Raw genomic sequence first — 26,633 nt, forward strand, 5'->3', positions numbered from 1 at the left:
TCCATTTGGTGAGGTCCATGCATATCGTCACCATTTATGTTATTGAAAAAAGATATTTGCGATGAATAAGTCATTGGTCTTGCAAAATTCTCTCGTGCGATCTCCGAAGTCGTTTCTGTCACCAAGGCCGTATTTTACAGCTACAGATCCTCATTCTTTTTTTCCAGTTTTCGCATTCCCATCACCAGTAGTTACCAATGCATCTTGATTGCATGTTTGATCAATTTCAAACTGCAGAAGTTGCTGAGAATCTGTAGTTTCTTCATCTTTGGCTTTAGTGGTTTATGCTTAAATTTGAATAATAGTCATATTTAACTGGTCTTCCTTGTACGTGTTTGGATATTATCCTGTCACTGATAGTGTTGTACTTCAGGATAGATCTTGAAATGTTCATTTTGATGATGAATGAAACACTATTCCTCTTGAGTTTGTCATTCCCTCATAGTAAACCATCTGATTGTCCGATTCAAGATGGCCAGTACCAGTCTATTTCAGCTCACTAACGCCTAGGTTATTGATCATTATGTGTTCCATTTCATTTTTGACAGTTTCCAATTTTCCTACATTCATACTTTGTACATTCCACGTTCTGATTATTAATGGATGTTTGCAACTGTTTCTTCTCATTTTGAGTGGTGCCACATTCAGTAAATGAAGGTCCTACAAGTTTGACTCCATCCACATCATCAAGGTCAGCTCTACCTTGAGGAGGCAGCTCTTCCCTAGCCATATTTTGAGTGCCATCCAACCTGAGGGCCTCATCTTCCAGCACTGTATCAGCCAGTGTTCCGCTGCTATCCATAAGGTTTTCATTGGCCAGTTTTTCAGAAGTAGCCTGCCAGATCCTTCTTCCTAGTCTTAGTCCGAAAGTGCCACTGAAACCTGCCCACCATGGTGACCCTGCTGGTATTTGAAATACTGGTGGCATAGCTTCCAGCATCACAGCAACATGCAAGCCACCACAGTACAACTGATAGATGAGAGGTGGAATGGTTGCTCAGTAGTCCTTTATAAGAGGTACTGTAATTTATTTAAGAAGCTTCCTTTGACTAGAATTTAGATTGTTTCTAATTTTTGCTGCAACAGCATTTATACCTATCCTCCCCAACCCTTAGTCTGATTATTTCTGTAGTATAAAATCCTAACAGTAGGATACTTTGTTAAAGGGTTTACTACATTTTTAAAGTGTTTGAAACACATTGCCAAATAGCTTTCTACTTGCATTAATATGCAATTTTTATTTAGTTGCAGAATGAGGAAGAGCCAGGAGCACCTGAACAGCCTGGAAGCGATGCTCCTCCACCTTACAGCAGCATCTCTGCAGAGAGTGCAGGTAAGTAACCTGGAGAAGTGATCACTGAACCCTTAAATGCTCTATCTATAGACTTTTCTGGTGTATGTTTATTGGTGTGTGCCTTCGCTTCAGCTTTCCTTAACAAGTTTTTAGCCTTATTTTTAGTTCATCTGAAGCTTCAGGTGAAAAAAAACCTCATGGTACTGTTCTAAGAAACAGATGAAACCCTAATTCAGAGTTTTTTTTTTTTTTTTAATGGAGCTCAGTTTTATCATAATGGACACTTTTTTTTAATTGTGGTAAATATATAGGTAACAAACATTTGTCATTTCAACAGCCTTCACATGTACATTTTAAAACTAGAAAACCCAGTCTGTTGCCATTGTGTTGATTCCAACTCATAGCGAGCCTGAAGGACAGAGTAGAGCTGCCCACAGGGTCTCTAAGGCCGTGATCTTTACAGAGCAGACTGCCACATCTTTTTCCCACAGAGTGGGTGGTGGATACGAACCTTTCGGTTAACGTCCGAGCCCTTAACCACTGCGCCGCCAGGCCTCCTTTATGTACAGTTCAGTGACATTAAGTGTATGTTCGTTATGTCGTTCTACCGTCACCATTACACGTTCCCAAAGTTTTCTATCACCCTTAACATTAGCTCAGCATTCCCTCAGCAAATGGACCTTTTTTTTTTTTTTAAAAAAAAAAAAAAAACATTTTGTTTTGCTTTAGGTTAAAGTTTACATAGCACATTAATTTCCCATTCAGCCATTCATACACAAACTGTTCCATGACATGGCTGTTTCCTTTTCTCCCCCCACCCCCCAACGTGCCAGTACTCTCCCCATTTTCACTCTGCCTTCCCAGTTTCCATTCCTCCAGTTTCCCTGCCCCTCCTTGCATTCTCATCTTTGCTTTTGGGCAAAAGTTGTACATATGGCCTCCTTTAATTGATTGTTCTAAGGAGCACATTCCTCATGCTTGTTATTGTTTATTTATATTTATTTATTTTTATTGTGCATTATGTGAAAGTTTGCAGAGCAGATTAGTTGACCATTTGATAGTTTGTACAAAAAGTGTTTCCTGACCTGGGTTCATTCTTCACAGTGTGTCAGCACTCTCCCCATTTCTGCCCTGGTTCCCCATTTCCTTTTGTCCTGATTTTCAACCCCTTTCTGCTTTCTCATCTTTGTTTTGGGTAGGTATTACCCTTTTGATTTAGTGTAATTGATTATTCTAAGGAATACGTTTCTCTCAGGTATTACTGTTTATCTTATGTGCTTGTCTGTTGTTTGGCTGTGAGGTAGTCTCTGGGAATGGCTTCAGTTTCAGGTCAGAAGGGTGCTTTAGGGCCATAGTCTTGGGGGTTCCTCCAGTCTCTGTCAGACCAGTAAATCTGATCTTTTTTGTGATTTTGGTTTCTTGTTCTACAATTTTCTCTCGCTCTGTGCAGGACCCTCTGTTGTAATTCCAGTCAGAGCAATTGGTAGTGGTAGCTGAGCACCATCTAGTTCTTCTGGTCTCAGGGTCATGTAGGCTGTGGTCCATTAGTTCTTTGGACTAATTGCTCCCTTGAGTGTTTGGTTTTCTTCACTTTTTCTCCAGACAGGAAGAGACCAATAGTTGTATCTTAGGTGGCCACTTGCAAGCTTTTAAGACCCCAGACGTTACTCATCAAAGTCAGGATGCAGAACATTGTTGTTATGAACTGTGTTGTGCCGGTTGACATAGATGCCAACCAAGTCTATGGTCCTTTGTCTCTAGCCTAGGAACTTGATCCTGTGAGGTGTTTGGTTATGTCTAAGAGGTTTCCGTGGCTATACCTCTTGTGTGCTCTATATGAGCTGTTTCTGCAAACACGTGTATAGGAATATCCACTGCCAAACCTGTATCTGCCTGTTGTGTTCACTTACATCCTCCCATACTTCTTAGCATACCTACCTACCTATTTATCTGTTCATAAATTAATTTGGTAATACTGTCATTGCAGAATTGTTAACCTCTGGTAGTTGCTGTAGTTACCTTTTGTTCTTGCGTTCCCTCTTGCCTTGGTCATGTTTGCTGACTTCTCCTATATCATGTATTATTGCCTTTCCTTTCCCGAATGTTAACTGGTGTCTTCTATCTAACTGGTAGTTTTCCCTTGCTCCCCCTCCTGTCTGTGGTAACCATCAAAGATTTTTTTTTTCCTTTCTGTATGTAAACCTTCTGTTACTACTTTATAATAGTGGTCTCATACAATATTTGTCCTTTTTTGGTTGGCTTATTTCACTCAGCATAATGTCCTCCAAATTCATCCGTTTTGTGAGATGTTTCTTGGATTTGTCATTTTCGTCATTATTCTTTATCGTTGCATGGTATTGCATTGTGTTTATGTACCACAGCTGGTTAATCCATTCATCTGTTTCTGGACACTTAGTTTGTTTCCATCTTTTTGCTATTGTGAATAATGCTGCAATGATTATGGGTATGTACATGTCAGTTTGTGTCACGGCTTTTACTTCCTTAGGATATACACCTAAAAATAGGAGTGGGATTTCTATTTCTAGCTTTCAAGGAAGCGCCATACTGTTTCCCATAATTGTTATACCATTTTACATTCCCACCAAGAATGTGTAAGAGTTCCAATCTTCCCACAACCTCACCAACATTTGTTATTTTCTGTCTTTTTGACTAATGCCAGTAATGTTAGGGTGAGATGGTATGCCGTTGTAGTTTTGACTTGCATCACTCTAATAGCTAATGATCATGAGCATTTCTTCATACGTTGTTAGCGACCAGAATGGCTTCTTTGGTGAAGTGTCTGTTCATATCCTTGGCCCATTTATTAATTGGAGTTTTTGCCGTTTTATTTTTGAGGTGTTGAAGTTTTCTATAAATTTTAGAGATTAGTCCCTCATCGGATTTGTAGTAGCCAAAATTTTTTTCCCAGCCTGTAGGCTCTCTTTTGACTCTTTGGAAAAGTCTTCTGTCGAGCATGAGTGTTTAGTTTTTAGGAGGTCCCATTTGTCTAGCTCATCTCGTACTGTGTGTATTTTTAGTTATGCTTGGTACTCTATTTATGCCATATATTAGGGCTGCTAGCATTGACCCCATTTTTTTCCTCCATGATCTTTATAGTTTTGGGTTTTAGTTTAGGTCTTTGATTCATTCTGTGTTACTTTTTCGGTGTGGTGTGAGATACGGGTCCTGTTTCAGTTTTCTATAGATGGACATCCAGTTTCGCCAGCACCATCTGCTGAAGAGACTGCCTCTTCCTCAGTTAACAGTTACTGGCCCTTTGTCAAAGGTTGTCTAACCATACCATACCCATATCCACTGCCGTCGAGTTGATTCAGACTCATAGCGACCCCATGGGACAGAGTAGAATTGCCCCACAGGGCTTCCAAGGAAGTGCCTGGTGGATTTGAACTGCTGACCTTTTGGTTAGCAGTAACTCTTAACCACTGTGCTGCCAGGGCTCCCAACTGACCACAGGTGGGTAGATTTACGTCTGGGTTTTCAGTTCTTTTCCATTGGTCCGTGTGTCTGTCGTCGTACCGGTACCAGGCTGTTTTGACTACCATGGCTGTATAGTATGTTTTGAGATCAGGTATTCCAAGGCCTCCTACTTTGTTCTTCTTCAATAATTCTTTACTTATCTGAGGTCTCTTTCCTTTCCATATAAAATTGGTGATTAGTTTTTCCATCTCAGTAAAAAATGTTGTTGGAATTTGGATTCGGATTGTGTTTTATCAGTAGATCACTTTGGGTGGTATGGACATTTTCAGTTGGTTGAGTCTTTCTATTCACGATCATGGTATGTTTTTCCATTTATGTAGGTCTCTTGGTTTCTTGCAGTAGTGTTTTGTAGGTTGGTTTTTTTTTTTTTTTGAGTAGGTCTTTTACCTCCCAGTTAGATTTATTCCTAAGTGTTTTATCTTATGAGGGACTGTTGTGAATGGTTTTGTTTTCCTGATTTCTTTTTCAAAGTTCTCTTTGTTGGTGTAGAAATCCAACCGATCTTGTATCCTGCTACTTTGCTGAATTCTTCTATTAGTTTGAGTAGCTTTCTTGTGGAATCTTTAGGATTTTTTATGTATAGGATCATATCGCCTGCAAATAGGGATGGTTTTACTATACATAAAATTTGATTTGATTTGTTGTTATTGTTGAGAATATACAGCAAAACATACCAATTCAACAGTTTCTACATGTACCATTTAGTGATACTGATTACATTTTTCAAGTTGTGTAACCATTCTTACTCTGCTTTTCTGAGTCGTTCCTCCCTCATTAACATAAATTCACTGCCCCCCAAGGTTCCTATCTAATCTCCGATTTACTGTTGTCAATTTGATCCCATATAGATAGTTCTTAAAAGAGCATAATGCAAAAAAAAAAAAAAGAGTATAATGCTCAAGGCAGACATTTTTTACTAGTTAAGCTAAACTGATGTTTGGTTTTAAGAAGACTTCAGGGGATATTTTTGGTTTAAGGGTTAAAGACTGTCTCGGGGTAATAGTTTCCGGTTCATTCAACCTTCATGGCTCCAGAAAGTCTGGAGTCTGTGACAATTTGAAGTTCCGTGCTGCATTTTCCTACTTTTGATCAGGTTTCTTCTATGAAATCTTTGATCAAAATGTTCAGTAATGGTAGCCAGGCACCATCATTGCAAAGGAGGCAGTTGTTCATGGAGGCAATTAACTGCACATTCCATATTCTCCTCATATTCTTGACACTCTTTCTTCCTCTGTTGTTTCAGGTGAGTAGAGACTAATTGTTGTGCCTTGGATGGCTGCTTATAAACTTTTAAGACCCCAGGCACTACACATCAAACTAGGATGTAGAACAGAGGCACTAAACATGTTATTAGGCCAATTAATTGGGATGTCCCATGAAACTATGACCCTACACTTCCAAACCAAGAAACCAAAACCCATGAGGTGTTTGGCTGTATATAAGCAGATTCAGCAGCTATTCTTTCTTTTTCGTTGTTGTTGTTGTAAGTATATTTATCACAACTTTTACCAATTCGACTTTTTACAAGTGTATAAATTATTAACAGCAGTCACAATAATTGGCTGTACAGCCCTTAATCAGCGCGATATTTCCATCACCATTAGCCCCCTCTTTCCCCCTCCCTCCCACCCCTGGTAACCACTAATAAACCTTGTTCTCTATACATTTGTCTTTTCTTGTCTTTTTTATAAGTGAGGTCATAGAATATTTGTTCTTTTGTTATTGACTTATTTCACTCAGCGTAATGTCTTCCATCCCCATCCGTATTGTAGCATGTATTAAGACTTCATCTCTTTTACTGGCTGAGTAGTAGTCCGTTGTGTATATGTACCACATTTTGTTTATCCGTTCATCTATTGATGGCATTTAGGTTATTTCCACCTTTTGGCTATTGTGAATAGTGCTACAATGAACTTGCAATGTACAAGTCTCTTTTTGAGTATCTGCTTTCAAATGTTTTGGGTGTGTAACTAGGAATGTGCAGTGTAGTGGATTGCTTTTTGTGTGGCCTTTCTATCCATGGTCTGAAACTCCCACCCAGGTGATTAGGCAAGACCGTGTAATATGGTAGTTGTGGCCCACCAAGGGAATTGGCCAGTTTTGCCATCCCACTGGGCTTGAAATGAGCCACCCCAGAGCTGGGAAAGAAAGGATCCTACCACCACCAAGCAAGATCAGACAGATACGGAGAACACGTCCTTTGGACCTAGAATCCCTGTGCTGGGAAGCTCCTGGAAGCAGGATACTGAAAGAGAGAGCAAGCTGTAACCCTGAAGACAGTGAGAAGCAGTGACAGCAGAGACCTGGCAGCAGGAGATGGCGTGGTGGACTTCTCAGCCCATGGTGAGAGAAGGTTGAGTGCCTTTGGGCAGAGACCGAGGGCCAGGGAGAGGAGTGCCTGCAAGCACAGCTGGAGAGAGGCTGTCCCGGTGAAAGAACTGTATCCTGAGTGTTCCTGAGCCTGTACTGTAACTATTATTTCCCTTATAGTAAACCCCATAATCATGAGTATGATCTTTGAGTTCTGTGTGGCCCTTGCAATGAATTATTGAACCCAGCAGAGAAGTAGAGAGTGCCGTATGAGGGATGGTTGCTGCTAGAATTAGTACAGCTACGAGAGAGAGGAGATTTGTTTGGCTTCCACCTCATGGGAGTCAGCCTTGTGCTGCTGATGTTGGTTCTCCTTCCACCTTGTGGGGCTGAAGGAGGTCAGACACTGCCCGGAAGCCATTTTTTACAAAGTAGAATTGCTGGGTCATGTGGTAGTTCTATTTTTAGTTTTTTGAGGAACTGCCACACTGTTTTCCACAGCAGCTGTATCATTTTGCATTATTCATACCAGTAATGGGTAAGCGTTCCAGTTTCCCCACATCCTTATCACCAGCATTTGTTGTTTTCTATTTTTTTTTAATCTTAGCCATGCAAGTGGGAGTGAAATGGTATCTCGTTGGGGTTTTGGTTTGCATCTCTCTGATGGCTAATGATGCTGAGCATCTTTTCATGTGTTTGGTGGCCATTTGAATGTCTTCTTTGGTGAAATGTCTTTTCAAGTTCTTTGTCCATTTTATGATTGGGTTATTTGTCTTTTTATTATTGTCTAAGTTTTATATATATTTTGGTTATTACATTCTTGTGGTATGTGTGGTTTCTGAAGATATTTTCCCAGTTGGTAGTTTGTCTTTTCACTCTTTTGGTAAAGTCTTTTGATGAACAAAAGTTTTAAATTTTTATGAGGTCCCATTTATTTATTTGTCTTTTGCTGTTTGTGCTTTTGTTATGTATTAGATAATCCATTGTTGAAAGCTAGGCCTGACAGTGTTGCCCCTGCTTGTTCTTCTAAGAATTTTATGGTTTTAGTTTGCACATTCAGGCCCTTAATCCATTTTGAATTTGTTTTTGTGTATGGTGTGAGGCATGGATCCTGTTTCATTTTTCTGTATGTGGAAGTCCAGTTTTCTCAGCAGCATTTATTGAAGAGACTCTTCTTTCTCCATTGAATGGACTTAGCAACCTTGTCAAAAATCAGTTGACCATAGGTGTGTGAGTTTATTTCTGGACTCTCAGTTCTGTTCCATTGGTCAGTGTATCTATTGTTATACCAGTACCAGGCTGTTTGATTACTGTAGCGGTGTAGTATGTTTTAAAATCAGGAAGGGTGATGTCTCCTACTTTGATCTTTTTCAACATTGCTTTAGCTATTCAGATCCTCTTGCCATTCCATATGAAGTTGAGGATCGATTTTTCTATTTCTCTAAAGAAGGCTGTTGGAATTTCGATTGGAATTACATTGAATCTGTAGATTCCGATGGGTAGTATTGACATCTTAACAATATTAAGTCTTCCAATCCATGAACATGGAACATTTTTCCATTTATTTAAGCCTTCTTTAATCTCTTTCAGCAGTATTTTATAGTTTTCATTATATACGTCCTTAACATCCCCTGGTTAGATTTATTCCTAGGTATTTTATTCTCTTAGATGCTATTGTAAGTGGAATTATTTCCCTTTTACATTTATCATTGCTGGTGTATAGAAACCCAGCTGATTTTTGTTTCTTAATCTTGTACCATGTAACCTTGCCAAATCCCTCTATTAGCTTTAGAAGTTTTCTTGTGAACTCTGTGAGATTTTCTATACATGGGTTCATATCCATGAGTAGAGATAATTTTACTTCTTTCCCAGTCTGGATACCTTTTATTTCCTTTTCTTGTCTTATTGCTCTGGCTTGGACTTCCAATACAATATTGAATAGAAGTGGTAAGAGTGTGCACCCTTGTGTTGTTTCTGGTTTCAGGGGGAAAGCTCTCAGTCTTTCTCCATTATTATAAGTTTGACTGTTGCCTTTTCATATATGCCCTGAATCATATTGAAGAATTTCCCTCCTATTCCAATCTTCTTTAGGGATTTCATAAAGGAAAGGTGTTGCATTTTGTCAGATGAAGCCAGTAGACTCTTAATATAAAGGAAGTAAAATTCACCTGCCTTTTGTTCTGTTTCTAGTTTCCTCATTAGCCTTTTTGCTCTTTGTGACTCTAGTACCTGTGACCTGGAATGTAGTATGATAGATGTCTCTTATGCTTGTAAATTTTTAATGGGGGAAAAACAAACAAAAACAAAAAGCTAGAAGTCTCCTGACACGTTCAGGCTATTCCACATTGCTTAAGTTACACTAGACCCTTATTTATTAAGCTTTAGTTTTCCCATCTAATACCTGATTACCTTTTTAGTTTTCACATATATATATGGAAGGGATGAGAGGAGAAGAAAGAGTGTCAGTAGTTAAGAACTTTTGGTCACTAGAGTTCCTGATAACCAGTTATGCTATAATTCGTGAAAATTGACCAGTTGTGATAGAACTTCTTTCATATTCTCTAAAACAGAGCTATGACAGGGTGGTCCATACATGGCTACTACCACTGAACCCAATTGATACGCAAGTTGAAGACAACATTCATTCCTGTTGAGCCCAAACATGCTCTTCAGGCAGCTATTTTCAGTTGATGTGAGATTATTCTATTGGTAGTCTATGTGACCCAGGAACTGGCATTATAATTAGGTAGAACATAGGTCACACAGTTTCCAGCCTCCATTGGCTTCAACTTCTAAACCTTGTCTACTTGTATTAGTGAAGAAGATTGTTTTATTTGTAAGCAGCTGAAACTACTCTGTTAACTTGAGGGTTGGTTAAATTCTAAGGTGTCTCATGGAATCCAATGAAGACTAAAACATCAGTACTAGGGAAAAAAAATCAGAATGTCATCCCTTATTCACTCCTTTCTGCCTAGACTATAAATATGTACTGGTCTTCCATCATATGCATCTAGTGGAAACTGATTAATAAGAACAGAGTCTTGTTTTATTAATGATAAAAGTTCTTTACTTTTAGGTACTTTGCATCAATAGAAGCTAATTTTTTCCTGAAAATCTCAGTTTCTACTTTTGTGTTTATTTTATTTTATTTTGTCTTTTGTTGTTGAGAATATACACAACAAAACATACACCAATCCAACAATTTCTACAGTACTGTTCAGTGACATTGGTTATATTATTCTAGTTGCTGCCTTCTTTGATTGTAAAAAACTTTTAAGCATTTTAGATGGAAATCTTTCCCAAACACGTCTTGAACTCTTCTCTGCCTTGTTTGCTTACATCTCATATTCTTTGTTTAAATCTTTATGGCTTGGGGATTACAGTCAGAAACATTCACTGGTAGGTATTCTATTCTACAGTACAGTGATGCCTTTATTCATTGAGATTTGTAGTACTTTTTGATTCGAGAATAGGTACTCCCATATTTTCCCCTTGCTGTCAGATGGAGTCTCTTGTTGCCATCAGCATGAGGTAACTTTACTCCTTCTCGTTTGTTTTTGCTAATCAGCTGTAGGGCTGAACGGCAAATAAAAAGCTTCTTAAGATTGAGTATAAAGTAAAAAGTAAGCCCTTTCTAGAATAAAGGGCTGAAAAACTCTCTCTTGAGTAAAGTCTTTGGGTTTTGTGGCATTTCTTCTGACTACTCAGAGACCTTGAAAGAAAAAAAAAAAAAGCTCACTTCTTGGGTCTTTACTGCGCTTCTTGAGTTCCAAGTGAGTGCCATTTTAGGGAGGTATGTTTCTGGAGATAGTAGATTACTCAAGGACGTAAATTTTTTTGGCAGGGGGAGGATTTCTTTGTGATAAATATATATGTAATAAAACATTTGATGTTTGAACATTCTTCATATGTACAGTTCAGTGACATTAATTATGGCCATCATGTGGTCCAGCAGTCACCCTTATCAGTTCCCGCATTACACGATGACCCTTAACAGAAGCTCAGTGTCCTCTAAGTATTGAAAAGACGTTACTTTTTTTTTCTATTTTTACTCTTCTTCTTTTTTTAAGGAGACCTTTAAAATGATCTTTTCTCCCTTCATTGTTAAATTAACATGGTTTATCTTTTTAGATAAATTTTGGCTGCATATACCAATTAGTCCATTGATGAGAACAGTTATTACAATGGCACACATATATGTTGGGGGGAAAAAGCACAGATTTTTCTTTTGCGTATTCATTTTGCCTTTGGTTGTTTTATTTTTTTTGAACAGTTTAACAAGTACTGAATTTTATTGTTTTGAATGGTACTAAATAAACTTAAAAATTGTAGTATTAAACTTTTCGTGGAAACTTAATATTATATGAAATATCCCTATTAATGGATACTGTTTAAAGAAAAATCTTTCAAAATAGGGAAATAAACATGTTCATGGATTTCTTTTAATTTAAAGTACTAGGTATCCATTTTATTCATGTATTCAGAATTACTATGGCAATGGACTAATTCAAATTGGAGATTTCAGTTTGAAATATGTCATCTTAGTATGATTTGATTAAAAGTGAAAAGAAATTTTATAGGAAATTAATTATGCATATGGAATGTTTTATAATATATACATAGACATGCATATATGTATATGTGATATAGTTATTTTGTTGTAGAAAAAAAGGTAAGTTCCTAAAATTGGATTGTACAGCAGTTTTAATTCCAATAACGCATTTTCCTTATTTTCTTCTAAAAGCTTTGTTATTTTACCTTTCCCATTTAGATCAACATCCATCTGGAATTGATTTTTTTATATAGTGTGAGGTAGAGGGCCAAGATTAATTTGTTTTTGCATATGAATATCCAGTTGGGCCAGCACAATGTATTGAAAAGACCATTCTTTCTCCACTACACTGCATTGCCACCTTTGTCATAAATCAGGTGACCATATATGTGTGAATCTGTTTTGGGGCTCTTTATTCTGTTCCTTTGGTCTATTTATCTATCTTTGTAAGTACCTTACTGTATTTATTCTGGAGGTTTATAAGCTTGGTATCTGGTAATGCAGGTGCCTCAGCTTTTTTGTTCTTTAAGATTGTCTCATCTCTTCTTAGTACTTTGCATTTCCATTTAAATTTTAGAATTGGCTTATCAGTTTTTACAAAACAGAACAAAACAAAGAAACAAAAACTGCTGGAATTTTGGTTGATTTTGCATTGAATTTGTGGATCAGTTTAAAGAGAATTAACATCTTTATAATCCTGAGTCTCCCAATCCATAAAAATGATATATCTTTCTATTTATTGAGGTTTTCTTCTGTTTCTCTCAATAATATTTATCAATAATAGTTTTCAATATAGATGTCTTACACATCTTTTATTAGATGTATTCATAGGTATTTGATATATTTTGGTGTTATTGTAAATGCTCTCTGTTTAGTTTCATTTTCTATTTGTTGCTGGTATATGGATATGTAAATGGTGGTTTCTATTAACCATGTATGCAAAGACTGCTCAATTCATGTATTCTAATAGCTTGTCTGTAAATTCTCCCTGGATTTTATGTATATATAATCATGTTATCTGTGATTAATGACAGTTTTATTTTTTCCATATTATACTATCTAGGACCTCTAAGATAGTGTTATTTAGAAGTGATGATAGTGGGCATTTTTGTCTTCTTCCTTAATCCCAGAGGAGAAAGCCTTTAATAATTTACCATTTTTTATGGTGCTTACTGTAGGTTTTTCATAGAGATTTGTTATCAGATTTAAGGAGTTTTTTTTTTTATTATTATTTTCTGTTTTGCTAAATATTTTTATTTTTACATAGATAGATGTCTCAGATTCATGGTGATCCTATATACGACAGAACAAAACATTGCTAGTCCTGCATCATCCTCACTATCACCTGCATGTTTGAGGCCATGGTTGCAGCTGTTGTGCCAGTCTGTCTTGCCATGGGCCTCCCTCACCCTTGCTGGCCCTCTGCTTCACCAAACATGATGTCTTCCTCCTATGATTGGGCCCTCTGATGATGTGTCCAAAGCAAGAGAGTTGGACAGTGTTCTGTTGGGATCCATAAGCTCATTTCAAGGAGTAGATAGCCAAGCCTTTCTTCCTAGTCTGTCTTAGTGTGGAAGCTCTGCTAGTATTTGAAAATACTGGTGGTATAGCTTCCAGCATCATAACAACATGCACACCCCCACAGTACAACAAACTGACAGACGGGAGGTGGTTTTATTTTTGTTATTGTTGTTGTGTTCTGTCAAATCCATTGTGACTCATAGTGACCGTGTAGGACAGAGTAGAACTGCCCCACACAGAGCTTGCGAGGCTGTAATCTTTACAGGAGCAGATTGCCAGCACGGAGCCGCTGGTGCGTTCAAATTACCAACTTTTAGGTTAGCTGTCAAGCTCTTAACCATTGTGCCACCGGGGCTCCTGTTTTATTTTTAGCGAGTGTTAAATTTTATCAAATGCTTTTTCTGCCTATGTTAAGATAATAGAATTTTTCTCATTTTTTTTCTGTTAATGAGATAAATTATATTGACTGATAATTTCAATAATATATTACAGTAAAAAAATGGGAAGTTATAATTGGCCAAAGAGAAAAATGTTAATCTTGATGAACTATAATAATTTTTTTAATTCCTAAGTTTTTTCAAAAATTGCATAGAAATTTAATACATTTGTAAAAAGATCTTTTCTTACAACATACATTGAATCATTTATAATAGAGATCAATGAGAATTTACCAAAGAGGAAGTGAAAGATTTAATATGGATAAATACTGGTTCTGTAACTGAATCAGTTACCTTAGGTACATTAGAGAAAACAATACAAGACAAAAATAATGGGGAGGACTCAAACTGCCAAGACAAACCAGTGAGAAAAAGGAATTTTAACTGTTTTTTTTTTTTTTAAGAGCCTATTTTCACTTCCATAAATGGAAAGAAACCACAGTACATGTTTACATACATATATATGCAGACTATTTAGCTTCTTAAATGTCTCCTTTGTGCCAATATTAATATTGAATGTTTTTTGTAGACACACTACATGACAATTGAAAAAGTCTCAGATGCAGCTGGAAGGGAGGGCGCAAAGTGAGTCTGGAATTTAAACAATTGAGAAATGGATAAATTTAAAAATTATTTCTAGTCTGTCACATTTATCTATAAACATCTTTTGGTTCAGTTTTTCCATATGTGTTCTCTGGGGAATTGTTGGTTTTTGTTCTCCAGAGTTGGTGGAGATCCTTTTATTCCTTATTTCAACTAATCATCAGGTAATTGTGACTTCATGTTTATTCTGCAGCATATTTTGACTACAAAGATGAGTCTGGGTTTCCAAAGCCCCCATCTTACAATGTGGCTACAACACTGCCCAGTTATGATGAAGCTGAGAGAACCAAGGCTGAAGCCACTATCCCTTTGGTTCCTGGAAGAGTAAGTACAACACACCATTTTACTTGATGGCCAATTTGTAGGAATTAAGTTATTTTCATTTATTACTTATGATTGTATTGGTTAGTAAGAGTCCAGCTAATTTTTTAAAGCAAGTACATTTTCTTTTGGGCTAGTGGTGTTTACTGAAAATGATGAAGAGATACAAATGACCAGAAGATCACAAGGAAGCCAGCACTTTTTCCCTGTATCTCTGTCACTGCCACCGCCTTCCCAAGTCTCTTGGAATGACAGATGTCTTTAAGCAGGAGCTGGTTTAGGAAATACACTGACTTTGCCTTGATTCTGCATACTTAAAATTTTAGTGTTATGTGGATGGCTGCTAGAGAGATCTGTATAGAGAAGAATCATAAATGCAATTTCATAAAATTTATAAACTCATAAAAGGGACCTTGAAAATCATCTAGATGAACCCTTTGCTAGTAGTAGTAGCCCAGGGCACAGCATCTGTGGAGGCTCAGTGAATTCAGATCCCATCTGGCCTAATGTTGAGTCATGGGGAAGGGGTGGGGTGTGATGGAAGCCAGCCAGAGATTTTGGGCACTCTTGGTTCTTGACGTCAGACCTATAAGTGATGTTGATATGGTTTCATAAACATTTATCCAGGTTAGAGTTGATGCAGGCAGAGCCTTGGGTCAAAACCTGGGAGAATGGGATGCAGGATCCAGTCTCCAGGAAAGTGGAGAAATCAGGGCTTCAGTCCCTGGTTCCTGGCAGGAAATGAGAGTGAAAGATAAGCCTAGTTAGGTAGTTTGGCCCCAGAGGTTCCCCTGGCTTTAGGGTAGTCGTCTGTGTACAGTCTACACCTACTACTAGGGGTAGCCAAAAGCCAAACCCACTGCTGTTGAGTCAGTTCTGACTCATAGTGACCCTGTAACATTTCCAAGGCTGTAAATCTTTACAAAAGCAGACTGCCACATCTCTTTCCCACGGAGCGGCTGGTAGGTTCAAACCTCGGCTTTTGGTTGGCAGCCAAGGGCTTTAACCACTGCATTACCAGGGCTCCTGCTACGAGGGGCAGAGCTCCTAAAATCAGTGCCAGGCAGACTTAATGGTTTAAGAACCAGTCTAGGCTGATCCTAAACCAAAAAAAAAAACAAACCCGTTGCTGCTGAGTCGATTCCGACTCATAGTGACCCTGTAGGCTGATCCTACATGAGTGTATTGTGTTCTTGTAGGTGCCAGGGAGGGACTAAGGAGAAACTTTTGGGGTGAATTCCTTCCTCCTGGAGCTTAGTGTCTAGAGCAAAACAGTCGTAACTACCATGTATGGGAAGCAGACGACATGCTTGATACTGTGTTTAGTGCTTTTATATATAGTTTCCCGTCCTTAAAGTAACCTTGCAAGATAGAAATTATCCTCATTTTATAGACGTAAAAATTGAGGGTCAGAGAGGTTAAGTAATTTGCCCAAAATCATATAACTAATAAGTAGCAGAGGTGAGAGTCACACTCAGATCTCCCAGACTTTGTAGTCCTTGTATATTTCACTATGCTCTATAGACCTGTTAGAAAATATGGTAAATGTCCTGTGGAAATAAACCATTATAGAGATTGTCTCTGATTAATTGTAGAATTCTTCAGAATACTTTCATTTGACCAAGTGCATATTGAGGGAGTTGCTTAAAGTATTACTCAGCAAACATGTATAGAGAACCTTTTTTTTTTTTCTCTAAACTTTATTTATTTGGTTGTTATTGAGAATATACACAGTAAAACACCAACTCAGCAGTTCTACATGTACAATTTAGTGACATTGATTACATTTTTCGAGTTGTGTAATCATTCTTACCCTCCTTTTCTGAGTTGTTCTTCCCCCATTAATATAAACTCACTGCCCCCTAAAAAAAAAGGTCCTATCAAATCTTTGGAGTTGCATTTGTCAGTTTGACCCCATATAGATACTTCTTAAAAGAGCATAATGCTCAAGGCAGGTCTTTTTTACTGGTTAAACTAACCTATTGTTAGATTTTAAGATGACTTCAGGATATTTTTGGTTTAAAATTTAAAGATGATCTCAGGGAAGCTGTTCCCGTAAGTGGCCTGAGGTCATCTCACAAAATGGTTCGCTACTCACTTGACCCAGAAAACCCCACAAAGTCATGCAAATCAAGAGATTGAAATCTTCGGGTCCATTTTAAGAATATCCATGAAACTGCCCAGGCCATCAAGGGTGTGCCTATCCCAAAAGCCACCAAGCATCTGAAAGATGTCACTTTACAGAACCAATGTGTACCATTCTGATGTTATAATGGTGGAGTTGGTAGGTGTGCCCAGGCCAAACAGTGGGGTTAGACACAGGGTCAGTGGCCCAAGAAGAGTGCTGAATTTTTGCTGTACTTAAAAATGCAGAAAGTAATACTGAATTTAAGGATTTAGATATAGATTCCCTGATCATTGAGTCCATCCCAGTGAACAAAGCCCCCAAGATGTGCTGCCACACTTAAAAAGCTCATGGTTGGATTAACCCTTATGTGAGCGCCCCAGCCATATGGATATGATCCTTACTAAAAAGGAACAAATTGTTCCTAAACCAGAAGAGGAGGTTGCACAGAAGAAAAAGATATCCCAGAAGAAACTGAAGAAACAAGAACTTATGGCTCTGGAGTACATTGAGCTTAAGATAAAAGTAAAAGAAGAAAAAAAAAAAAGATTATTTCAGGGCAGTAGTTTCAGGGATTCATCTGCCTTCCATGGCTCCAGAAAGTCTAGAATCTATATGTCACTGATTGAATTGTGTCCCCCAAAAATATGGGTATCAATTTGGCTAGGCCCTGATTCCCAGTATTGTGTGATTACCCACCATTTTGTCATCTGATGTGATTTCCCTGTATGTTGTAAACCCTATCGCTATGATGTTGATGTCATGGGATTGTTGTCATTAGGTGCCGTCGAGTCGTTTCCAACTCATAGCGACTCAGTGCACAACAGAACGAAACACTTCCCGGTCCTGCGCCATCCTTAAAATCATTGATATGCTTGAGCTCATTGTTGCAGCCGCTGTGTCAGTCCACCTCGTTGAGGGTCTTCCTCTTTTCTCCTGACCCTATACTCTGCCAAGCATGATGTCCTTCTCCAGGGACTGATCCCACCTGACAACATGTCCAAAGTATGTAAGATGCAGTCTCACCATCCTTGCCTCTAAGGAGCATTCTGGCCACACTTCTTCCAAGACAAATTTGTTCATTCTTTTGGCAGTCCATGGTATATTCAATATTCTTCACCAACACCACAATTCAAAGGCGTCAACTCTTCTTCGGTCTTCCTTATTCACTGTCCAGCTTTCACATGCATATGATGTGATTGAAAATACCATGGCTTGGGTCAGGCGCACCTTAGTCTTCAGGATGACATCTTTGCTCTTCAACACTCTGAAGAGGTCCTTTGCAGCAGATTTGCCCAATGCAATGCCTCTTTTGATTTCTTGACTGCTGCTTCCATGGCTGTTGATTGTGGATCCAAGTAAAAGGAAATCCTTGACAACTTCAATCTTTTCTCCGTTTATCATGATGTTGCTCATTGGTCCAGTCATGAGGATTTTTGTTTTCTTTATGTTGAGGTGTAATCCATACTGAAGGCTGTGGTCTTTGATCTTCATTAGTAAGTGCTTCAAATCCTCTTAACTTTCAGCAAGTAAGGTTGTGTCATCTGTGTAACGCAGGTTGTTAACGAGTCTTCCTCCAATCCTGTTGCCCCGTTCTTCTTCATATAGTCCAGCTTTTCGGATTATTTGTTCAGCATACAGATTAAATAGGTGTGGTGAAAGAATACAACCCTGATGCACACCTTTCCTGACTTTAAACCACTCAGTATCCCCTTGTTCTGTCCGAACAACCACCTCTTGATCTATGTAAAGGTTCCTCATGAGCACAATTAAGTGTTCTGGAATTCCCATTCTTCTCAGTGTTATCCATAGTTTGTTATGATCCACACAGTGGAATGCCTTTGCATAGTCAATAAAACACAGGTAAACAGCCTTCTGGTATTCTCTGCTTTCAGCCAGAATCCATCTGACATCAGCAATGATATCCCTAGTTCCACGACCTCTTCTGAAACCGGCCTGAATTTCCGGCAGTTCCCTGTCAATACACTGCTGCAGCCGTTTTTGAATGATCTTCAGCAAAATTTTGCTTGCGTGTGATGTTAATGATATTGTTCTATAATTTCCACATTCTGTTGGATCACCTTTCTTGGGAGTAGGCATAAATATGGATCTCTTCCCGTCAGTTGGCCAGGAAGCTGTCTTCCATATTTCTTGGTATAGACGAGTGAGCACCTCCAGCACTGCATGTTTGTTGAAACATCTCAACTGATATTCCATCAATTCGTGGGGCCTCGTTTTTCGCCAGTGCCTTCAGAGCAGCTTGGACTTCTTCCTTCAGTACCATCAGTTCCTGATCATACGCCACCTCTTGAAATGGTTGAATATCGACTAATTCTTTTTGGTATAATGACTCTGTGTATTCCTTTCATCTTCTTTTGATGCTTCCTGTGTCGTTTAATATTTTCCCCCATGGAATCCTTCACTATTACAACTCAAGGTTTGAATTTTTTCTTCAGTTCTTTCAGCTTGAGAAATGCCGAGCATGTTCTTCCCTTTTGGTTTTCCGTCTCCAGCTCTTTGCACATGTCATTATACTTTGTCTTCTCGAGAGGCCCTTTGAAATCTTCTGTTCAGTTCTTTTGCTTCATCAATTCTTCCTTTTGCTTTAGCTGCTCGATGCTCAAGAGCAAGTTTCAGAGTCTCCTAAGCCATCCATCTTGGTCTTTTCTTTCTTTCCTGTCTTTTCAGTGACCTCTTGCTTTCTTCATGGGTGATGTCCTTGATGTCATTCCACAACTCATCTGGTCTTCGGTCACTAGTGTTCAATGCATCAAATCTATTCTTGAGATGGTCTCTTGAGATGGGATTAGCAGCAGTTATCTTAATCAGGCAGGACTCAGTCTACAAGATTGGATTGTGTCTTGAGCCAATCTCATTTGAAATATAAAACAGAGAAGCGAGTAGAGAGGCAGGGGGACCTCATACCACCAAGAGCAAGAGTCAGGAGAATAGTGCATCCTTTGGACATAGGGTCCCTGTGCTGAGAAGCTCTTAGTCCAGGGGAAGATCGAGGACAAGAACCTTCCTTCAGAGCCAACAGAGAGAGAAAGCCTTCCCCTGGAGCTGAGGTCCTGAATATGGACTTCTAGCCTAGTAGACTGTGAGAGAATAAACTTCTGTTTGTTAAAGCCATCCACTTGTGGTATTTCTGTTATAGGTGCACTAGATGACTAAGACACCATGAAAATTTGAAATTCTGTTCTGCTTTTTCCCCATTTGCTCAGGATTCTTCTATGGAATCTTTGATGAATATGTTCAGTAATGGTAGCTGAGCACCATCCAGTTCTTCTAGTCTTATGGCAAAGGAGACAGTTGTTCGTGGAGGCAATTAGCCACACATTCCATGTCCTCCTCCTATTCCTGACTCTCCTTCTTCCTCTGTTGTTCCAGGTGAATAGAGACCAATTGTTATGCCTTGGATGGCTGCTTGCAAGCCCTTAAGACCCCAGGCACTGGGTAACGAACTAGGAGATAGAACAGAAGTGCTAAACATGTTATTAGACCAATTACTGTATTTTTCCAGAAATAACACATGAACCTCCTACATTTGTTTGCCAACTGCTTCTTCCCCCTGCGAAGTATTTTCATAAGTGCTGCTATGCCAATTTTTTTTTTTACTTGTAGATGTGATAACTGGAATGTCCCTCCAAACCAAGGAGCCAAGTTCCTTGAGGTTTGTACATTTAGGTCCTTAATCCATTTTGAATTTGTGTATGGTGTGAGGCATGGATCCTGTTTGATTTTTCTGTATGTGAAAATCCAATTTTTCCAGCACCGCTTGTTGAAGAGGCTCTTCTTTCCCCCATTGAATGGTCTTAGCACCCTTGTCAAAAATCAGTTGACCATAGATGTATGGCTTTATTTCTGGACTGTCAGTTCTATTCCATTGGTCTTTGTGTCTTTTGATTATCAGAGGTATATATATAAAAAAAAAAAAAAACCAAACCCATGGCCGTCAAGTTGATCCTAACTCATAGCAACCCTATAGACAGAGTAGAACTGCCCTTTAGGGTTTCCAAGGAGTGGCTGGTAGATTCGAACTGCCAGCGTTTTGGTTAGCAGCTGAACTCTTAACCACTGCACTACCAGATCTGTATAGTATATTTTAAAATCAGGAAGTGTGAGCCCTCCTACTTTGTTGTTCTTTTTCAACATAGCTTTACCTGTTTGGGGCTAGTGAACCTTTTTATACAAGGTGCTTTGTAATTTGCAGTGTTACATAGAAAACTTTTTACAAGGTGGTATTCCTGCTGTGCGGGAGCTTAAAATCCAGCTAAGGGCAAGAGGCCCACAGGTACCCTTATGTAAGCAGTGAAAGAGCAATGGATAAAAAAAATCCTTTTTTAATTGCTGTGGCATGTATAATTTTGCAACAACAACCAAAATATATACATATGAATGTGTGTATATATATATGCATTTATGTGTATAGCCATGTATATGATACTATATATATGGATATATATATGCATACGCATGTATGTGTGTGCATGCATGTATGTTCATATATATATATATATAATAAAGCACATAGGGGGCACAGTTGCAGGGATACTACCTAGACGTAACCAAACACCTTGTGGGATTGGTTTTTATAGTTCATAAAGTTTATGTTCTGCAACCTAGTCTGGTGAGTAGTGTCTGGGGTCTTAAAAGCTTGCAAATGGCTAAGATACGGGTATTGGCTATTGGTCTCTACTTGTCTAGAGGAAAAGAGAAAGAAGGAAGCCAAAGTCACAAAGAAGAATCTAGTCTTAAGGACTAATAGTCTACACAAACCACAGGCTCATCTACCCTGAGGCCAGAAGAACTAGTTAGTGCCTGCCTACTACTATCGTCCGTTCTGATCAGGGCCACAATAGATGGATCCTGATAGAATAGGAGAAAAATGTGGAACAGAGCCTCAATTTCTTAAAAAAAAAAACCCAGAATTTCTGGACTAGTTGAGACTACAGGACTCCTGAGTATCCTGAGATACTCTTTAAACCTTGAGCCGAAACTATCCACTGAGGTCACTTTTTAGCTAAATAACAGATTGGCCCAGAAAATAGAATATCACCTGTGAGTACTGTGCTGCTTTAAAAAAAAAAAAAAGCAGTGAATTTCAAGAACTGTGACTTTGCACTGGGTAGTCATGGGGAAGATGGATTTTGAAGTAGGTCCTGAGTTTTGATGGCTAAAAAAGATAAAAATATTCTAGAAGGAAAAGCTCAGAAAGCAGGTATGGATTCAGTCAACTGTAGGGCAAGTTCCGTGGATGTAGTAATTGGTTTTGCTTGAAAAAGGGTTTGTGAGGAGAAAGAGAGAAAGATGCGACCAGAACTGCAGGGTGTCAAAGCCTGGGAGTGCTAGGCTGAGATTTTTGGACTTAGATTGTAGACTTGAAGAGTCCTTCAAAATTTTTGATAAGTTTCGGTAAGACTAGTGTGGTATTTGAGATACAGTTTTTAGGAGGAATTAAGGTGGTAGAGATCCCTAGGACAGGAAGAACAGAAGGCATTTGCAATATTATTAAGAAGTTACTTCAGTGTGTTGGTAGTATGTCTTTGAATAGTTATGCAAAAAACAGAATTAGTTTCTGGTTTGGGCAAAGCCTCACTTATTCTGCTTATATGAAGTCAGAATACTAGATATTTAGTGTTTTTTTTTAATTAATTGGAGAAAACATTCTTATAAACATTTCAAACTATATAGGAAGCGTGTTAAGTTAAAAAATGGGAGCTGCCACTGACACTTTCCTGTTTTTCTAGTTCCCACTTCCCTAGGGAACTACTGTCAACAGTTTGGTATGGTTCTTCCCAGTCTCTTTTCTTTGTAGGGCAAGTTTTGACTGAGAAACACTCATTGGACTATGTACAAGTCTGTCATTTTTACCTTTAAGTGTATATTCAGTTATTTATCAGTATCTCAGTACATACCTACAAACGGTTGAAAAGGTAGGCTACAAATGTTGATCAGTGTTGACAGGATTATATTCTTCCTAGACTTTGAGTATTATATTATCAAATTAGGATGCAAGAATGGGAAAGGTCCTATCTGCCAGTAATATTGGAGGTGAGATGATTTCAGACCCATCTGCCAATAGAAACACACACGGAGTTGAGCAGTGGACAGCCCTGGAGGCTTCTTCATGTATGCTCATACTGTCCTGTTTCCCCATGCAAGTCTCATAATGCACTTGAGCTAGTTGATTTTATCACCTTAATACAGGCGCTGTATTACTAATAATCCATTATGTAAGACAAATGTGCAAGTAAATTTATCTTTTCTTGTCTTTATATATATATATATATAGAAGGGTGAATAGTTCTTTGTGAACTTTTTCATTTTTGGAGTCTGTTGTTAAAGAATTTGGGATTGTAAAATGAAATGTCCCTTTCGTCTAGAAAACTGGGAAGATAGAGGAAAGATTTGTTTGTCCTTTAAAATGATGTCTTTTACTTACAAGGCAAAATGAAATTTTTAGTGCATACTGAGCCTTGATGCTCGTAGTTTTGAATAGAGCCAAGTGAGTAAATTTTCTCGTTGGCACTTTTTTTTTGCCCATTTCTTTCTTTTCCTTTGTCTAGAAATAATTAGTTATGAATCTACCTTTCTCTTTTTCTTCTCATTTAGGATGAGGATTTTGTGGGCCGGGATGATTTCGATGATGCTGACCAGCTGAGGATAGGAAACGATGGGATTTTCATGTTAACATTTTTCAGTAAGTATATACATATGGCAGAGCCACCTACCACGGACTAGACTGCTTGGGATTTTGGATGAATCTGACTAAATTAAAATAACTAATTGAGCTATTATGTTAGTACGTTATATTTATTTGGTGCCTTCTTCTGGGATGTTTAGAGCTTAGTACATTTTTATCTTAATATCCTCTCTCTTTGTCTTCTATTTCTGGGAGTATTTATGGAAGATATAATTAAAGCAGTTATGGGGAATGGTGCATTTTCACACGTGCTAAGCCTCTTCTTGCGAATCTGTAAGACCCCTTAATCTTGCTCCTACTTATACCTGACCTGTGGAATTGAAATTAAGTGCCTTTATCTGATTAATTTTATTCTACAAACTTCTGTTTTCTAACAGATCAAAGTCAGCCTGATTTTTCCCCTTGATATGATTTTGCATTTATCTTTCCATGTGACTAACTCAGAAGTGAACGACTATTTCTTTTATTTGCTATGTTAAAAAAATGGTTTCTTCCAAGAACATGCGGTGCTTTTAGAGGTGAAGTTATGAAACGTCAAAACTCACAGAAGCAGGATGAATGACTTAAATATCAGATTATTTGGGGCACTGATTTAATGTTCAAGGCATTTATGTATTGGAGTGTAACACACATACAGTAAAGGTGACTAAGTGTACAGTTTGGTGAATATCGAGCCCTAAGTGTACAGCTTGTGAATATTAAGCCGTTTTTGAAAGAGTGAATAGGAGTAGACTTGTTAGTGTAAAAGCCGATATCCAGAGAGAATGTTTTCTTGCTTGTTTTGTGAGAAGACAGCAGTCTTTTTTCTTGGGACAGCCCTTTAAGCAGAAGGATATATAAAGGGCTCTTTTGCTCCTTTGATACAGGGCATGTCTGATATCTTTTTTCCTCTCTGCTTTTACAGTGGCATTCCTCTTTAACTGGATTGGGTTTTTCCTGTCTTTTTGTCTGACCACCTCAGCTGCAGGAAGGTATGGGGCCATTTCAGGATTTGGTCTCTCTCTAATTAAGTGGATCCTGATTGTCAGGGTAAGTTGTACAACAGAAAAGATGGGCTCTGCAGAGGATGATAATTAGAGTGATTTTGAATATTTGATTTTTCATTTGCGTGGGTTTTTTTCTTTTAAGGAGCCCTGATGGCGCAGTGGTTAAAGAGCTCGGCTGCTAACCAAAAAGTCAGAGGTTCTAACCCACCAGCCGCTCGTCAGGAGAAAGATGTGGCAGTCTGCTCCGTAAAAATTTACAGCCTCGGAAACTCCACAGGGCAGTTCTACTCTGTCCTATACGGTTGCTGTGAGTCGAAATCGACTCGATGGCAGTGGTTTTGTTTTTGGGTTTTTGTTTTGTTTTGTTATCTCAGCATTTTAAATGTGACTTTTGGTTTGTTTTTGCTCTGGTTTCATGATGAAGTTGAATTGAAATCCATTGCAGTTGGATTATTTGATTCATGCACACAAGTTTTGTAGTCAAATCTGGTGAATATTGGTGGTCCATGAACATTTATCCTACAGGTTGTTTGCCAGCTGCCGTCTCTTTTTAATCTTATAATATGATAATACATGTGTTTATTCTGAAATTAGTTGTTTTTCAAATGGAAGGATATGGATATTGACTCTATGGTGTCTCATCAAAAGTGGGTATTCCTCTCAGTAATTTTACTTTTAGGTTTTACTCTAGCGTTCTTCCTCCCTCTTTCCTCCCTCTCTTCCTTCCTCCCCTTCAGGACTGGTTGTCAGTAGCGTCACTGGTTATGCCAGAATATTCAAGGAGCCACAATTGTTTAACTACCACTACTACTACATGAGGGGGCCTTACCTCTGACGTAAATTAGAAGAATGCCGTCATTGATTTGGTGGTTACCAGTTAGTAAAAATTGGATGAAATAATTTAGAGTTGTAACTATCTAGTCTCTTAAAGTGTCCTCTGACATCAGATAAGCTTATTGGTATTGTTAACTTTATGAACAAAACTAATTCAGGTATCATACATTGGTATTCTTTTTTGATTAATGAGTGTCGATTGATCATTTGGAATTTTTCAAAGTAGTTCTACTTTATTCTAAAGCGTTTGTTAACATTTTTAGGGTCCCAGACTCCTTTGAGAACCTAATGAAAATTACAGGCTTTTCACCAAAACAGAGGCACGATATGCACACCTAAAACACACACTTGAGGTTAAGACCCAAGCCCTAAAGAGCTTTTTCATTCCTTCTCTAAATCTTAGTTGTTATTTTATTAAGAAATTACATACTGCATTTTAGTTATCAAATTGTGAAACTGTTAGGCACCAAAGCTTCCAATAGAAAACAGATGAAATTATTTACCAGTTTTTTTTTTTTTTTTAACTAAATATTTTAACTAAATTGACTCACTTTTTAAACTGAATTGAGTGAATCAACTTTTATCTGTTAGGATGCTTTTGGCTGTAAGTAACAGAAAACCTAGCTCAACATCAGCCCAGGGACAAGGACGAGAAGGCAGAAAGGGGCAGAAAAGCTGGTAATAGGGAACCCAGGGTCAAGAAGTGAGAGTGTTAACATGTCCTGGGGTTGGTACCCAATGTCATAAAACAATATGTGTACTAACTGTTGAATGAGAAGCTAGTGTGTTCTGTAAACCTTCATCTGAAGTGCAATAGAGCAAGGAAAACCGAGCTCAAAATGGCTTAGAAAACAATGAGGACAGTTTGTTATTTCTCATAACAAGTTAGGACGTGGGTCTGCTGTGGGGTTAGTTGAGTCAGGGGTTTGGTAATGTCATCAGGAACTTCTCATATTTCTGCTGCCCTATGCTGAACTTGTTGGTATACCTCCCCCTCCACTCATGGTCAAAAGCTGTTTCAGGTGTCACATTGAAACGCGACAGGGCTCAGCCGAAAAAAAGGCACAGTTTTCTTCTCTTCTTTTTATCTTTAAGAGCCAGGAAACCTTCTCAGAAGCCTTCAGTTCCTATTGGCCAAAATAATGTCATGTGCCCGTTCCTAAACCAATCTCTGGCAGAGGGATGGGATTATCATGTTATATGTGACAAAACTTTCAAGGTCAAGGCAAGGTGGGAGGAGGAGGAACAAAATCAGGGCTTATTAGAAAGATGGCAGTGATAGTACCCAGTCAGTTTTGGCACTGGGTAAGCAAAGTGAAACTGTTGTCAGAACACATTTCTAGGAGGGTGGATATTATCGGGCTCCCAAAAAAAGCGTTTAAAAAAACAGAGTTTGTACATGTTCAAAACAAAGAGTCCATAAAGCTGAGAGCTATCATATTTCAA

General features: G+C 38.4%; 1 protein-coding gene and 1 pseudogene across 1 annotated transcript in view; both read left to right on the forward strand.

Moving 5' to 3' along the window:
* NDFIP1 (Nedd4 family interacting protein 1) overlaps positions 1-26,633 on the forward strand; it is a 66,432-nt gene that overhangs the window by 28,453 nt on the left and 11,346 nt on the right. The window contains exons 2-5 of the mRNA XM_049873947.1: positions 1,246-1,333; positions 14,409-14,539; positions 23,277-23,364; positions 24,272-24,396. Of these exons, the coding sequence (XP_049729904.1) occupies positions 1,246-1,333; positions 14,409-14,539; positions 23,277-23,364; positions 24,272-24,396 (432 nt within the window). The remainder of the gene's footprint in view (positions 1-1,245; positions 1,334-14,408; positions 14,540-23,276; positions 23,365-24,271; positions 24,397-26,633) is intronic.
* LOC126070104 (60S ribosomal protein L17-like) lies at positions 14,555-21,037 on the forward strand (annotated as a pseudogene).

This window comes from Elephas maximus, chromosome 2, assembly GCF_024166365.1.
Source record: "Elephas maximus indicus isolate mEleMax1 chromosome 2, mEleMax1 primary haplotype, whole genome shotgun sequence".
NCBI lineage: Eukaryota > Metazoa > Chordata > Mammalia > Proboscidea > Elephantidae > Elephas > Elephas maximus.